The sequence below is a fragment of the Gymnogyps californianus genome, chromosome 9 (assembly GCF_018139145.2).
Source record: "Gymnogyps californianus isolate 813 chromosome 9, ASM1813914v2, whole genome shotgun sequence".
NCBI classification, from domain to species: domain Eukaryota; kingdom Metazoa; phylum Chordata; class Aves; order Accipitriformes; family Cathartidae; genus Gymnogyps; species Gymnogyps californianus.
In genome coordinates this window covers 22,535,684-22,552,359 of record NC_059479.1, presented here as the reverse complement: position 1 = coordinate 22,552,359, position 16,676 = coordinate 22,535,684, and the positions used below count along the sequence as shown (strand labels likewise).

Genomic DNA, 16,676 nt, shown 5'->3' with positions numbered 1-16,676 from the left:
CAGGAAGTATTAGGTTATAAGAAGGGAAAAAAAATATTTTGAGTCTAGTATAAACAAGGAACATTTAAAGACATGAGACGTAAAGGAACCATTTTATACGCTACTCAGGAAAGACCTTGCATGTTTTTATTAATTACTATTGAAAATAAAACATTGACAGATTTGACATTTGTTGAACTTTCTTCCCAAATAAGAAAGGATTAGAGCTCAAAGAGTAAGTTACAAACAAATTTAACAAGCTAGAGCACCTAATTCTTTTAGGCTCTTATGAAAACAAATGTTGTCAGCAAATTGTCTTCAGCAAATTTAGCCCTTGTTATACAGTACTGGGATGGTAAAATATTTAATTGCTATTCCAAATTGGTGATCATTTTTCCAATGTAAACAATTTTCAGTTTGTGTGTCTCGCAAACTGGTTGCTCTATTTCATATTATTGAATCTTTAGATTCGATATTTGAGCTATGCTATTAGTAATTTAAAATATTGAAATTTTGTGCTAATAAATGCCATACCAAAGTGCCTGCAATGAATAATGACACTGCTCAAACATCAAATTGTTAATTAACCATAAACTAAAGTAGAAATCCTCTGATGTTGTTTGAGTCCCTGTTTGGATGATCTAACTTTCCTTTTCCCCTCCTACTATCACTTGAAACTAGTTTTAAAAAAAGGTGCAGTTCTTTTGTGTGAATAAAAGAATTTTAAATTAATCAGAACACAAGACATTCTCATATGACCAGCTGTGGAAAACAATAAATAAAGCAGAAAGTGAGCTGTAGGTAGAGCAAATCCAGGTGATAAGGAAAATCATGACTAGAGTTGTCTAATACAGGGACAAGAAAAGTATAAAATGCATTTTCAAGCCCTGAGCTATATAAATACTCATCAGCCTCAATTTACATTTTTGCTGCTCATAATGAGTAAAAGGTTGATTTAGCTCAGTATTGCCAGCTGAAACTGCAGCTGGGAGTATTTTTCTATATCCATCAAACTAGGGTTTTCCCTTCTGTGTTCCTGAGTGTAAATCATTGAGCTTTACTTCATTTCATGGTCCTGTGAATTGCTCATGTGGTTTGTTTAAAGAAAAGATTGTTGCATCATGACTTTTACATGGTCCAACCCAGTTTCTTTCCACTCTCGTTGAGAACAGAATGATGGATGCTTCATGTTGTTGTTAACGCTACCATAAAACAGGCCAGCTCACAGGATACAGCTTCAAATCCCTTTGTACATGCTGAGACACAATGCAGTGAGATGCTGCCAGTGAAATATGTATTGATAGACTGGTGATTTGGATGCATTGTGAGGTATTGAGTAAAGTCTGGTCTTAAGGCAAATAACAGAATGATGAATTCCCAAAGCCAGAAATTTCAGGCATCATAAAACCTTTTCTTCTTTAAAAAAAAGATCTAATGAATTAAATATACTTAATGTGAAGGCCTTGTTTCTTTAAAACAGCATCTTGAACTTGAAATCTAAATAGTTTGGGAAAAAAAAAGTTAAATAGTTTTAGGTCACCTCCTTGCTCTTGATTAAAACAGTCCATTTTTTTGCAAGTTTTAAACCACACTGCTCTATTTGTCCCTCTCTCATTGCCATGTAGGAAACCTGCAGAAAAATGAGAAGTATGCCATTGAGAAACTGACTACAAAATGCTGCTACAAGTATGTATTTTGCCCATATAATCACTTTCAGAAACAGTCAATATGCGTTTAAAGAAAAATAATCTGAAAAAATAGTGATTTTTTAAAAATCTCCCTTTAAAAAGACACTGTAAGGCTAAAGCTTGCATATGAACAAATCTCTCCCCAAGTTGCTAGGAACACTTTCTAAACTGCAATTTAAAAGCTTTCAGTTACTACTTTTCACTATTTATGCTCTTCATTTACTTTTTGCCTTTATTTTCCAGTCTTGTGACTAAGCAAATCTGGTAAATTTTGCTTGCTCAGTATAGCTCACATCACTCTCCTCGTGTCTTGCTGTAGCTTATTGCCTATGTTTGGGAATACAATCATTCCCAAGAGAAGTCACTTCTCTTAAAAGTATGATTTAATTATTTTTATTAATAAAATACACATTTTAAGCCTAAACTATTTGACTGTGTCCCTTTCAAAAAGGAAATAATTTGGGAAAATCTATTTTTTAAATCACAGTTTCTAAATTCTTGCCCCAAAGAGCAAATTCTGTAAGTTCCGTTGCTGAATGAGCATGGGATTTTTAAGGAAGATGTAAAGACAAAATGAAAGAGCCTCTCACACAACCTGATTGCTGAATTTCAGCGATGCCCCTTATTACCAGCTTATTTTCTTGCCTTTTTTTCAGGGCCGTGGAAAAAAATTTCTGTCAGCTACATCAAAGTGTAGTGGCAGATTTCCCTTTGGAAGTCAGAGCCTGTTTCAAGCGTCTCTTTAAGTCCTGCATATTTGGAGACTTGGGTCGGACGAGGTGGAGGCCTCTTCGTTTCTCTCCGTTGCAGCTCCCAATCATCCTGCTGACCTCCTGGCAAAGCTGCTGGAAGGCTTCATGCACTCCCTCACAGTTCTCCCGGGCTGAGACTTCATAGTAAGTACCTCCCAGTTCACTGGCCAGCTGGAGTCCTTCTTTGGAGGACACCTGCCTGGCTCGCAGGAGGTCTCCTTTGTTCGCCATCAGAAGCAGGGGAATGTTAGCATTCGGGTGAATCTTACGGATGTGCTGGTGCAGGGGACGGATGACTCGGTAGCTCTCATAGTCTGTGATGGAGTAAACAAAAACGAAGCCATCTGCCCAGTAGATTGAACGGTTTATCTGCTCTTGGCAGCATATGCTGTCAGTGTCATCCTGCCGTCAAAACCAAGAGGTGTGAGATTAGAAAAATGAGAATAGGGAGCAGACAGAGCAAACAGTCATACAGCACTGTTAGCTACTCGGAGCTTTGTTTTAATGTGTGGCTGTTTCTCAATGTATAGGCAGAAACCTCTCTGACTGCCGGGCAATGTACCAGGGACAGGAGAAATATCCGCTGTGTCAGTAACATATTACAGGTAAGCAGTAATGTGGAGTGGAGACGGGTCAGAGCAAATTGGTTGAAAATAAGAGAACAGCCAAAATACTGATTTTGAAAAGTTTGTTCTGTATTCTATTGTACTAAACCAGTGTGACAGAAACCCGCGCTTTTATTGTGGATAAAATTGTGATGGGCACGGTAAGAGCATTATAAAATTCAGCAGGCTAGTCACACTACTGCAAGTGAGTGGTTGTCCCCCAACGTGTTTTTTTAAGGCTTTTTCCAATTCTGTATTCAATGTCTCCCTGGATGGGGGTTCTCACTAACTCTGTTTGGTGAAGCCTGACAGGTTTTTCTGCCATGTAGGTCTCCAGATAGTCAAAGGCAAAGTTACTTCGAAAAAGCAATTTGTTACAAGTAACCAATTACTGGAACTGAAAATGAGGTGAAATCTCATTGCTCATTTGTAGAGCAGCAATGGGTTTATATTACAGTTTTGCTGGTCACACGTTTGTTCAGTCCATCACCACTCCTACTCAGACAGCCATAACAATCACCAGCATTGGGAATATAAAACAATACAACACTGTGGGGCTTGAAAAGAGATCAGCTCACTTTTCAAGATGAAGCTATTTTCAGCTAATCCTCTACCCTGTTATCCGTGCTGGTGTGTAACCCAACCAGATAGGGAGATCACTGCTGCAGTTATTGCCAGTATGCTTGGTTTGTAAGAACTGACATTCCTGTCAATATTACAGGCTTTCTGGAACTTTGTTGTTTCTTTCATATCCAACAAGGCACTAAGCATATTCAGTATTCCGCTCTTGATGAAGTTGGTAGGAATTAGAGGCTTTTGTGTATTTTAGGGGGAGTTCAACATCATGAATACAGACCCCAAACTTTTATTATTATTGCTAAATTCTATTCAAGAAATCTTCATCAACTTCAGTAAGACTATTAGAACATATGTTCTGTTATCTATTTACCTATAGAATATATATCTGCCATTCACATTAATTTTAACAGAATTTGCGTGTGCTCAGCAATCTCCCAAAACAGATTATCTTTATTTAGACACTTAAATATGAATTATAAAGCCTAACTTCAGGAAGCACAAGTAGAAAAGAATGAGTAAAACTGATCGGTTCTTTTATGGTAGATCAGACAGTAGAAAAAGGACTACCGACAAGGCTCTTCTGTGAGAAGAAGGAAGCAGAATTTCTGAAGGCTCAAAGTATAAATTAGGCTTACAACTTTCAACAGGAGTTCCGTTAACGAACTGCCCTTTGTAAATATTTCAGTATTGCCAATAGAGACACTGGTTCATCATACCTAGTAGTTCTTTGCCCTTGCCAGCTCACAGTAATGCTAAATCCTGTTAGCAATGAAATTGTTTAACAGATGCTCTTATCATGCCTCTCTCTCCCCAAAATCCTCAAACCCAAAAACCCAACAGAGCTGCACATGGAAGGAAGAGGGATCCTCACTAGCAGCCTTGTTTAAAAGGTTAATGAGTGTGAACTCAAGCCAGGACAGGGCAGACTGTGGGAAGAAGGGCAATTTGCACTGTTGGTGTCTGGGTTGTAGCCAGTCTGTAGATAATTAGCCACCCTTCATGTCCTGCTAGCCTCTTTTCACCAGCAAACTCCTTTCATGGGGAAAAAGAACTAATTGCTCTGGCAAGCGTTTGAAAATGTTTTTGGAGAAGATGTACATTCAGAGAGCCCTAATGAGCAGAAATTCTCAGTTACTCCAGCTAGGCCCACCCAGTAGTGAGATGGATGGATAATCCCCAATGGAATGCTTTATTCAGGAAAATCAAAGGCTAATGGGCTACTTTTTAAATGGAAATCTCTGCTCCAGAATGAATTTTGAAACACACAGTCATTTGCCATGTATAGACCAAGCAGCAATGAATCACCTAACAAAACCAGTTATCTGTTTGCTTCTGTTTCTCTCTTAAACATTAACATTTCCGGTGCGGCTAGAATCCTGAGTGATTCCACATGACTTCCTCCCAAAACACTGTACTCAGCCTGCAGAGTGCAAGAAAGTCTCTTCCTTAAGGATTTTAACAGAAAATCCAACCTATTCTCAGTCTTAACAAGTCCTGTTCAGGAATAGTCCCTTCAAATTATGTCAGATACATCATTGGATGCAAACAGAGATAAAGGCTAAAATAAGTTTGTCTGTGGGAACTGTTGAAACAGTGCAGACCTTTGACTGGGTCAAAGAAAATGAAACTCCTTCCTAGCTAAATTGAAATCATTTCTGACTAAGAAACCTCAGCTGTTGGCATTACTAAATTTTGTGGAGCTCTGGCTACAGTCACAGAACTATAGGGCACAGTCTTAATTAAAACAAGGAAACCAGAAAATAAACATATATCTGGTGTGAGAGAGGGAATTAAATTCTTTCACTCCCTCCTTTCTCCATGGGATAGAACAGAGAGGGGATTCCCTTTGTTAAGTGTTTATCAGGCAGTCCCAATTGTGCCTAATCACCACCCACAGCTTCTCTTTGCAGGTCCTCTCTAAGCAAGCTGGCAGAAGGCCTTTGTACTATTAAGTCCCACTTGAATATTTGGAGGACTTCCATAGCAGCTTTTGTCTGCTTTTTAGTGTCCAGAGTAAATGAGGGGTCCTCTCCTCTGCTCTGCGCACCCCCAGCAGCAGCAGAGAGTGTGGAACTTTGTCAAAGCTTTCCGCTTCAATCTACTCCCAGTCATCAGAGAAAATGGAAATGGAAGCTGAGGCTGTGGGAGCTTTGCTTATCCTGTTCTGTAAACTCAGGATGGAACAGTTCTACAGCACAGAAATGAACCCATGCACACATGGGTCCGTGCAGACAAAACAAGTTATATAAAGCTGTCCAGGGCTAGCCTGAAAGAGGGTGAGAGAAGGTGGTGTTCCCATCCAGACATATATTTGGCCAAGTCTGAGCTTAGACTGAGGATAAGGCCAAACCTAGAAGTTTAGGTTTGATGGTGACAAGAGGATACCTAATTTTATCATGAAATCTCAGCTATTCTATAGGAATTATTACTCTCATGAGATTTCCACCATTCAGATAAAAACAAATTTCATTACATTTCCTGCTGCTTTGACACTATTTTCATCCTCTTGTTCTGCATGTGAAGCAGATCTTCAAAAAAGACATCTTAATCTTAAACCCTGCTTGGAAAAATATTTCTAGAAACAGGTTCCAGGTCAAATATTAATCTAGAATATCTAAACCACTGAGAGAAAGAGAGGTGTAGATAAATGCTAACACCTTAAAAATAAGGAATGAATACAATAAATTTTAAAAAAGTAAGGAAACCACTGAAAAGCACCCTAGTTGGAAATGAGAACTGCTGTGAGGCCTCTCCCCTTGGAAAGAAACACCTTTCCAGAGAAGAGAGATTCTGGGTGTCTAGAAAGGTCTAAGCTGAGCCAGCTGGGCCTCTAGGCAGGTGAGTTTTCCGCCATGCAGGGACAGAAACCACTTTACAGGAAATAAAACAATCAAGGGGTTGGCAGGAGCGAGCCAGATTATGATTTTACTGCTATTTAGGCTTGGGATGCAGTAATGTGTTTGAAATAGATTTGTTTTAATTTTGACTTACTCTTAAAGGAGCCTGATTTAACCTCTTCAAGGGCTCATTTTGGTGGGGCTTAAGGTACCCCCATTAGTCTTCATTTGGGTTTGAGCCCAGGTATTTTTCTGCTGATACGTGGAGTTACTTACAGATGGAAGTGCTGGCAACAAACACGAGACAATAACTGTGTTGTAAAGTACCAATGCACTGAGCAGATATTTTACCTCCAATGAAACAAAGGGAGTATCCTGCACCTGTAGAGAGATCTGTTCCCCATCTATGGTGAACTTTCTTGAATACAAAGCACCTGGTAGAAAAGTAAGATCATTGGAGTCAGTGACTGTAACAAAGAAGAAAGAGTACATAAACGCAAAATGGAACTGTTGAAATCCAGATCTTTGAGGCTTATGATACGTAGCTGCTTATAGAAAAGTGAATGGCACCAGAGTCATCGTGTGGCTGTTTACTTAAGTAAAGTGGTTTTGTATTTGCTATGTGGTCGGATGTTTTGAATGTATACCTAGGATGGTATCTGGGAAAGGTGGCACTTTGTATTGAACCAAATAGTCAGTGGGCACATAAATCCCATTCAGGTTTTCAATCCATATTGTTAACTTTTTAAAATGTGGACTGCATATATTTTTAATCTCAAACCAAGATATCCAGGTGTTGTCTGTAAAAGGAGCAAGCTGTTTCCTATTGCATTTTTCTGAAAGTTTTTTAAAAAGGAAAGTATTCTAGTTTTGGACACAGAGTAAGTGACTGTATACAAATCACCCAAATGCTCTTTGGGATTTGCATGACCTTAGCAGTCAGAGTTTGGTTGAAATCCCCAAAGACTGGAAACTGAATCTGACATCTGGTTAATCTGAATGACACATATTCAGGGCCAAGTGCTAGTTCAAACCATCTGGGACTGATCCGGCTCTAATAAAACCATCACTATTCTGGGCTTGAACTTTATTTCGTTACTGGAGTGCGGGTTAAGTGACAACAAAAACTTAAGTTTTGATCTTACGAACTATCCGTGGTTGTGATAAGGACAGCTTCAGAGACTGATGCCATCATCATTTTTCTTTAGAACTAAATACAAGTCACATGGATATACGAAGAAATGCTATATCCACAGCTGTTGTGTGCAGCCTTTCAGTCTTGTCCAAGTACAATTGTCACTGCTGCATCTAAAACAATGTACTTCATCTCAAACGTAGAGAGATCCCATCTATTGGAGAGTAAGGAATTCAGATTAACAGGGAGGTCAGTTAGTGACAATAATGCCATCACTTCTGAAAATCATCTTTGGTTCAAGGAAACAGGTGGTTTTATTCCAGAGGAAAAGAGTCTGAGCTCATAGAAACATTTATAATATAAGGAAATTTAGTATGGCAAAGTTTGCTGCATCTGAATCCAACATTATCATATTATGTTTTAATACTGACTCTGTGAGGTGATCTAGCCCTTCTGGGATTTTTTTTTTTTTTAAACGGATCAGATTTTAAGCTGAAAAGATAGTACTGTTTTATGGGAAGATACTGCAGCCCTGAACCAAGACCAGAAACCATATTATTCCTACTCTGTAATGCATTGCAGGAAAAAGAGCAGGTACTTCCAGACACTGACTGTGCTCTGCCTTATACCCAACTGAAGGAGAAGCATGGTTGAATGATCACAAATACACTGCCACCTGTTTCTTATTTCTGGCATATTTATTTCTTCTACAGCATGGCTGTTGGGCTGGTAGCTTAATGAGAAAAGCATGTGGTTCTCAGCAATGTCTCTGGCAGCAATCCATTGCAAAACTCGGAAGTCTAACTTGATGCACAGTCTCCCAAAGAAGAGATGAAGGAAAAGAAAGAGAAATAGTGCAGCCAACCATCAAGGTTACTTAGGGTCAGTGAGAGGGAGCTGTAAGGAGGAGCTTTCAGATTGTATTTCATCAGACAGGCAGAGATCAAAGGTGTCTTGTACTGCCATCTCCTTTCCTAACTCATCATTCTAAATTCAGCATGCATCTCCAAAGTGAAGCAATCACTGCTTTGAATCCTGTCCTCCTGCACCCAAAAACTGTGAGATGGCCTACGTGTGGCCTACGTAGCAGGTATGAGCACAGTGTACGTAGATCCTTTCTACAACACTGGCCAATACAGTTGGCACTTTCTTGGAACAGAGGCTGTGAATTAAACAGTTCACATGAACACATCCTCTGAGGTGTCAGGATTAAACAAGAAATGCAGCAGAAGCAGTTTGCATGGTCACTTTGCTTATCTTATGGAAAGAAGACTTAAATTTGGAAGTCTCCCTTGTCATAAAAGCCACTGAAAAAAGGGAGTACACAGAAAAAGTTCTGAACTGCCTTTTACGCACTTTGGAATTCCTCTGGCTTCTCTGGGGTTGCAGAAAGAGCAGCATTGGGTTTCTGCGGTTTAGTCGATATGCAAGTTGTTCCCTGAGTCTGCATTTTAGTATAGGTATGTCCCCAAGCAAACCTTTTACTCTGATCCTTTTCCATCAAGTTGGAAGAAAAATAGCTAAAAGGATCATAAATAACGAGTCTTTGATTTATTGCTTTCATAGCTTGAGGCTATTAACTGAAAATATGCACCTTATGGACATCTAACACTGCTTGGCTTTCCTGTAATATGCACCAGTCACAAAATAGAGTAGATTTCTTTTCAAGCTATCTGCAGTACTGCAATAGAAAGCAGACTCACCAGTATTGGCTTCATAGTCTCCAATAAATCTCTTCGTGAGAAAGCGCACAACCAGGGCTTAAACAATGAAAAAAATATAAGTCTTTAATGTGAACCAAAATCGATCTTTGCAGAAAACATATAATATCTTACTCGAAGAGTTAGTATAACATGAAACCAAGTTAATCGTTGAATTGCTTACATATTATTCTGCAAATGCTTCTCTCAACACTCACAGAAAAAGATCTGGGGCCAGGCTGTGATACCTAATGCAGAGTTTTTCGCAACTTGTATTGGAAATTACTCCTTAGATTCAGTGTGGCTACTCAGTGTAGGATATGGAGGTTGGTTTGTTGTGATTGCAGGTATAACAATCTGACCTTTGGTTTGAAATAATTCAGAAAAAGAGTAACAAGCCAGTAAACTGAAACTAATCCCAATACCACATTTAAGACCTCTGTGTCATATAAGAAGTGAGGCTGATGGATGTAACGCTTCTTCCCAGCCTCAAAAATCCTCAGTCCTCCTCATTAAACCCATTAGTGATATCTAATCACATCCAGCAAACAAACTGCATGTGCTCTGCACACACATGGGTCATGCTGCAGCGCCCCGGGCTGCCTTATTCACCTTAACCTGCAGTGCTTTCTTACGCTGTTGGGTTAGAACATTTTCCTTTTTCTTGATCACTTTCAAACACTTAAAATCCCATCATGGCAACAGTAACTTATATTCCTGTAGTGCTTTCATCTCAGCAGATTCCTAATCATTTGCAAAACCACTTAGTTAACAGCTAAATAAAAGGGTTTATTCTGCAAACAACTCTATCATAGATTTCATTTAAAACAATAATTTTTCTCACAGTGGATACTGGGTCACCACTTTAGTACCCTTAAATGAAATTGTCTGCGCAGCTATCTTCGACAAACTACTTAAAAATAATATGAAAATGTGGCTGCTTCAAATCCAAAACAATCAAACATTTTACTGAGTCCTGTGGAACCTCAGATGTAGTAAAACAGATCTGGCCTTAATAATTTCTGAAATTATGAACCATATATTCAAAAGCAATAATGCTCGCTTTACCCTCTTTTCTTCTCTCCTTTGGAGAATAATACAGGAAGACACATCTTGTACGCTGTTATTTGTCTGCAGAGCATAAAACATTTACAACAGGAGAATAAAACCCACTAGTCCCATTTTTGGGGCGTGGAAATTTAGACACGGTTAAATAATTTGCAGAAGACCAGGTAGAATCATTTGTGAGTACGGAGCTCCCAACACAGTGCCCTCTCCTCTTAACTGCCACCTCACGTTGGCGGCTCACACAGACCTACAGCAAATCTGCCTCACAAATTATTCACTGCATTTTCAAAAAAAAAAAAAAAGTAACTTAAAATGTTCAAGCTGCAACAGTTAAGAGTTTTCACAGCCTGGGGTCTATCTGAGCTGAAAATGAGCTCATGAGTACAGCAGCAAGAAAAAGCACGGAACTACAGCTGTGGACTTACCTGTCTTGCCAACGCTACTGCCACCCAGTACCACGAGCTTGATGATTTTGTTGGGCACGCAGTCTAGTACAGGATACTCTGGTATGGGGAGCAAGAGAAAGTTAGTAGAATACTGTGACATAGTATCCTGAGAGATGAGACGCATGCCAGAAATGAGAGCTGTTCAACTCCAGTAGGAGTTGGGGGAGAAAAGAAGGAAAACAGCTTCTCGGCGTCTGTTCTTGGCTGTATATCCTTGGATCGAGAAGCCTTCTCATTTCATTTAAGTAGCTTTCCTGAGAATGTTAGAGCGACTGGCCTCCTCTTCCCGATGCCTCGGCTCAGACAGCAACTTTGGAAAGCAAAAAGGAACTTTTTGATCAGCCCCCGTGAAAACTGACTCCTCCATTCCCCAGCCAATCACAAGTGAAACCATGACATTCCTCCAGCCGGGCACCGAGCTGTGCCTCCATCAACCATGCTCCCTCCCTCGCTCGCTCACCGCTTTATCTCTCCCCACTGCCTGTTTTATGTGCTATCCCTTGGCTCTTTGCTAAAACGAGATTCTTCTGTTTTACAGTCATCACGGTAGCGTTTTCAGCGAGATACAGTCACCCCCATGCTCTGCTCTAATTCCACTTTGAATAATCCCGTTCTGCCTGTCTAGTTTCTTTGCATTTTCAATTGGCTCCAAGGCCATGCTCTGTTGTTCTCCCTGTCCTATTGTGTCCTGCAGTTGGGCCCCCTGAGAGTGCCGAAGCTGATGGGACACTCCTCTTCAAGAAAACAAACGCATTTTTTCCCCCCCCACAGTTTTCAGGCAGCTGTGGGTTATTCCGAAATACTAGCTCACATATGTATCCTCCAGGATACATTTGATCTGCTGGTTTATACTTGTTGTTAGTCTTAATGGCCCGCTGGAATGTGGGTTAGCATTGGGTTGGGACACTGCAGTTTCTCCAAACATGGAAAAGTGAATTTAGGGCAGGCGACAGACTTGGGAAGGCTGAAGAAGGACTCGGTATCCTTCAGTGGGGCGAGCCAGACAGAGGGAATGAAGAAAGAATGACTTCTATAGGAAACCTCAGTGTAGTTTTAAGACAGCTGGCGGCTGCAAGGTCTGTTGGGATGACAGCATGTAACCGTACACTAGCTGCAATCAACTCTCAGTTATCAAGGATAATGGGGAGGGAAGAAAAAGGGAAGAACAGTGGGGAGGGAATGACCCAGATAAAGCAAAACTGCAAATAATATAAACCAGATGTAAATTAAACTACAGAAAATATAGTTAGAGCATTCATCTTTGAAATACTTCTCGAAAGAGGTCTGCAAGGGGCAGAAGCAGCTTTAGGCAGCAGTGGCAAGAGGCGAGCCTGGTGCAGGCAGCATACTTCTGAGACGTGTGCTCTGTGGGAGACGTGGATATTAACAGAAAGCAGCACCGCAAGCTAATCCACCCACAGATCATGGAGACCTGAGGATGCAGATTTTTTCTGTCTTCTGTACGCTCCTAGCAGGCAGAAGGTAGGCATGGCTCAGTATGTAGGGGCTGCAGCCACCAAAAAGACTTTTTCTGCCCAGCTGCTTTCACGCCACTGCTTTCCATCACAGCATACACATGAGTTCTTCCCAGCAGGTTTTACAGGCCAGGGGTACGGTTGCGAGCTAGCACAAGAGGATGGGAAATCAGGTCAAGTCTCTAGATTACTACCCCTTTCCAAAGCACTGGGGGCCAGGTTGTCAAATGATCTCAATTTCCACGCCAGCATCACAGAGGATGTGCTGAGTGTGAACTGGCTTTAGAAAAATCCAGCTTTGGTGCACAGCAGCCCAGTGAAATAAGCACGAGATTCAGAAGATTTATGGATGTGTCACTTTTCTAAGGCTCTGTTTCCCCTCTAAAAACTATTTCTGAAGCAGTATTTGTGCAGAGTTGCTGTGTAAGCACCAAGTGTTATTACTTTGACCATCATGACAGTCAGCTGATGAAGAGGTGGAACAAAACGTCTGGAGGGCTACCCAGCTCATGGTACTGCGAGGGAGCCGCCAGATCATGTGTCTTTTGGGACATGGCTCCTATGTGAATGGTTTTCAAATCTTCCAGTGTAAATTTGCTTCCAGATTTTTGCAAACACCCAAACACTGAAAAATCTTTTCCAGGAAATTTCATTACCAGGGTGCTTTAATCTCACACAAATTTTGTAAGAACAGGCAAAATGAGAGGAGGAGTAGGAAAATCCTCAAAATCTTGTGGTCAATTAACGGGGCACTTTGAAATGTGTTATTGAGCTGGACACATTATAAATTTGGGGATTAGCTAGCAGCAGTATGTAACTGTCTGCCTCTCTAAGTGTAGGATGTTGGAACCTTTGTTACCATTTGCTATTAAAAGCATATGTTAGTGAGTAATATAAAAGTATTCATCACAATAGTCCTCCTATAAAAACAAACAGTAATATATCTATCAGCTTCTAGGTGGCCAGAAGAGTTTCAGCCCAGGAAAAAAAGCCAGATAAGTTAAGCAAGATCATGGAGAATATTCTATATGAGCAAAGACATTCCTAGAAGAATACAGATCTGCTGGCTTGCTCCAAAAGAGAAGCAACACAATGAACAGAAACAAAAGTTAAAATCCTTTTGGGTAACCAAATGTTGTGCCAGTGCTGAGGAACTCCAGAAGGATCTCACAAAAGCGAGTGAGTGCACATAAAGTCGGCGGGTGAGCTTTAGTCTAGATAAATGTAAGGTAATGCATCTAGAGAAAAAGAATATAAACTATGCTTAAATGATGCTGAACTTGGACGTGGCACTCATAAATTAGGAAAGAGACCTTAGAGTCATCACTGGCAGTTCACATTCATCAGCTCAGTGTGCAACAGCAGCAAAAAAAGCCAACGAAATGTCGGGTGTCCTCGGGAGGGGAACGGAGAAGGAGACATAGGGTGGCATTTTGCTGCTTACGTAAACCCTCGGAGCATCCCCATCGCCAGTACGGCATGCAGGTCTCTGCATCTCAAAAACATAGTGGGGGCTGCGAAGGCACAGAGCAGGGCACCGAAAATGACCATGGGCACGGAGCAGCTGCTGTACGGGGAGAGACTGGAAAAGCTGTTTACCATGTGCTTGTCCGGATGCTGGTGCTGACACAAGAGAGGAGATGCGTGGGGGCAGGAATGAAAGACCAGTGGTGGAGGAAATGTTGAACTGCTTCTTTTGGCAGCTGTGATGGCTTCTGGTCGCTTAAAACAAATGTGAAAGCAGTTTTAGACTGCATCTTGGAAGCAGACCAATCGATTTCTAGTTCCTTTGCTAATATGGTTCAATCTAAATTTCTTATGCACTAGCCCAGGCTTCTTGTACTTCTAACCAAAGCTTGTTTCCACTGTGTGCAGAACTCTCTGTCCAGAGATAATGGTTTTTAGTAATAATAAAAAAGCAGCATATTCTCCAAAAGTTTTAAATCTATTCTCAAGCTCCCCCCCCCCCCAAATAATAACTTTTAGGCTCTAATTCTGAAAGAATTCAAGTAAGATATGGAGTCAAAGCCAGAGGTTTTCAAATCTGATCCTTATCTGATTTTCTAGATTGTCAGAATAGTCTTTTCACTGAGTGAAACCATGCAGAAGGATTCACATTATTTGAGATTGTATAACCCTTGGCATGTAGAATAAGAATTGTTTTTAAAAGAGATTTTCATTGTTTGTGCACAATGGACTTATATTTAGCTAAGAAAACCATGTTTTAAATTCAAATTCTCTTGGAAAAACAATAGCTTAAATTAGAGGGAGAATGTTTGCAAAACTCAGAGCAACTTTGAAAGCATTTGGATGATTCTGGAGATTTCACTAACCGCTCCTTGGGTTGCTCTGTGCAAAGGTATGTGCCTTTGCATGTTGCACAGAGATTATGTTGTTTCCACACCAATTTTTTTACAGATTTATTTATTGGTCTATGTTGCTTTTGGCTATGGTTTTTATAAGATTTTCTATTTTTATTGTTGTTGGCACGCCTACACATCTTCAGAGATGAAGCATTCTAAAAATAAAAATATTTGCCATTACCATAGTGCTTTTCATATGAGGATGTCAAATTGCTTTTAAAACTGGATATAATTATTCCTCATACATTTTACAAAAGGAGTAACAGATGAGCGGAGCCAGAGCGAGCTTGCTAAGATCCCAGCATGCTGGGGAAATGGCGACTGTTGTCACTCTTTCCCCTTCTGCCTAGCCCTGGCAAAAATGATCTTTCTTCTAAAAGTCTATTTGTAAGGGTTACATTTGCCTCCAGTATATCTCAGATGTTTTTGTACATTATATTGACGTTACGGCGACATGGCTGGAGAAGCACGGCTCATTTCTGAGCAGAAATGCTAAATGTGGTGCTGGGGAAATGCCGGTTGCTTTGGCAGATGCTGTGATAAAACTTGTAGCTGGCGGCTCGCGTACACGTCCCCCGCTCCTGAATGTGTTTCAAACAACAACAGATTGATCTTTGCAGCTTTGTCTGACTCTCTTTGTTCTCGGTTGCAAACTTGGGGCCCAAAGGCCGGTTCTCACACTGCACTAAACAGAAGTAGTGTTTTAACCACCTTTTTCCTCCCAGTAACTAAATACCCTCATAGTTGGGAAAGGCAAATAAAAAGCATCTTCGCAGGAGATAAGAAAGGAACAGAACTGAATGTGATGTGCGCGAGGAACCAGCCTTTCTCTTTGTGCTTGGGATTTCACCTTGCGCGGAGCCTGATCATGGGTAAAATGCGTTAAAAATTCGGCCGTGTGCTTCAGCAGTAACCTCAGAAGATGTTGTCTGGGGACAAGACTGCCATTTTAGCACCGTAATTGTACCCAGCACAAAGCTGTTCTGATCCTGAGGCCAAAGGGGAAGGAAGTGTCCCCAGACGCTATTGCGACAGCTGTGATAAATCATATTTGATTCTATTTTGGGATGTAAGGGAGGCGATCATTTAAATATATAGTTCAATTTGGTTCAACGCTGTACAGGTTCCACTATTTCTGTATTTCCTGTCCCTAATTTTGTTGCCTTGCCGTTCATGGAAACTGTGTAAGGAGCACGCGTCCTTTTTCACTTGTAGCATATTTTACAAGGATTTTATTTTTTTTTTTTTTAGGTTGCCAAATACTCTCCTTCGGGACCCTGTAGTAGATGACGTGGAAAGTACAATGTGTGTAAGAGAACATCGCTGCAGGCGAGCAACTCAAATAGAATGGAAACATCTTGGCCTCATAAAAAAGTTTGTGCTTTGGAAACTGAACCGTCCTCCCTTCCCCGCAGATATTCCCACAAGGTCAGGGCTGGAGTAAGGAGCGGCGTGTGGAAACAGTCCTGTCACTGCTGACGCTGTGCTTCATGCACAGCATGAACAGAGGGCTTCCAGCCACCTTCATCAGCACTCTTCAACAGCGCTCAACTTATAGTTCATATGAAATATGAGCCAGGCTCCTTCCAGGTTTGACACAATTCTGCAGATCTTAATCAGCCAGATGACAAACATTTCTACACGTCCCTGGCTTCACGAGGGATGTTTTCCTCTGATATGTATTTGCTTTTGGTATGCACTGCGTGAAGTGCTATATGGCGACTCAGCAACATTTTTCACTCCTTTTCCTCCTGGGTTTACAATAGACGCTGTTGTCATTCGTAGCACTGTGCTCTGACAGAGCCCTTTTTGTCATTTTGCTGAAACAGGGACACGTGGTGCAGAACAGCAAAGGATTACTTGGTGCAAAACCACTGTCCAACTCCATCATCGCACCGGGCATCGTCGTAAAAACCCGTTTGTGGGTGCTCACAACCACTGAAAGGAGTCTCGGGAAACGCGGAGTTTCAGCACGCACCTTTGAGGCATTTCGGTGCATTTCGGTGCTCCGGGGTGGCCGTGGTTTCCCTCGCTGGGGGTTTGGCGACC

At 41.0% G+C, this 16,676-nt stretch overlaps 1 protein-coding gene across 2 annotated transcripts; it reads right to left on the bottom strand.

Annotated features, from left to right (window-relative positions):
* Positions 1-113: 113 nt before the first annotated feature.
* Positions 114-11,023, bottom strand: LOC127019591 (ras-like protein family member 11A-like). 2 transcript variants are annotated; one of them, XM_050901717.1, is made up of 5 exons: positions 10,769-11,023; positions 9,279-9,335; positions 6,804-6,874; positions 4,235-4,271; positions 114-2,793 (listed from the first exon to the last, which is right to left on the bottom strand). In XM_050901717.1, exons 1-5 carry the CDS (start codon positions 10,911-10,913, stop codon positions 2,354-2,356), a joined length of 750 nt encoding a protein of 249 aa, XP_050757674.1. In that variant the 5' UTR covers positions 10,914-11,023; the 3' UTR covers positions 114-2,353. The 2 variants fall into 2 exon arrangements, with proteins under 2 accessions (XP_050757674.1, XP_050757673.1); XM_050901716.1 differs by lacking the exon at positions 4,235-4,271 and having other exon boundaries at positions 114-2,821; positions 6,792-6,874.
* Positions 11,024-16,676: the final 5,653 nt, after the last annotated feature.

Bases quoted from the DNA above. Each gene is read 5' to 3' on its own strand.
- LOC127019591 (XM_050901716.1), bottom strand. From the start codon at position 10,913: ATGCGTCTCATCTCTCAGGATACTATGTCACAGTATTCTACTAACTTT. The intron at 6,875-9,278 runs GTGAGTCTGCTT...CTTTTCTACCAG, and splicing joins AGACTATGAAGCCAATACTG to GTGCTTTGTATTCAAGAAAG. The intron at 2,822-6,791 runs GTAAAATATCTG...TTTTGACGGCAG, and splicing joins CTCCCTTTGTTTCATTGGAG to GATGACACTGACAGCATATG.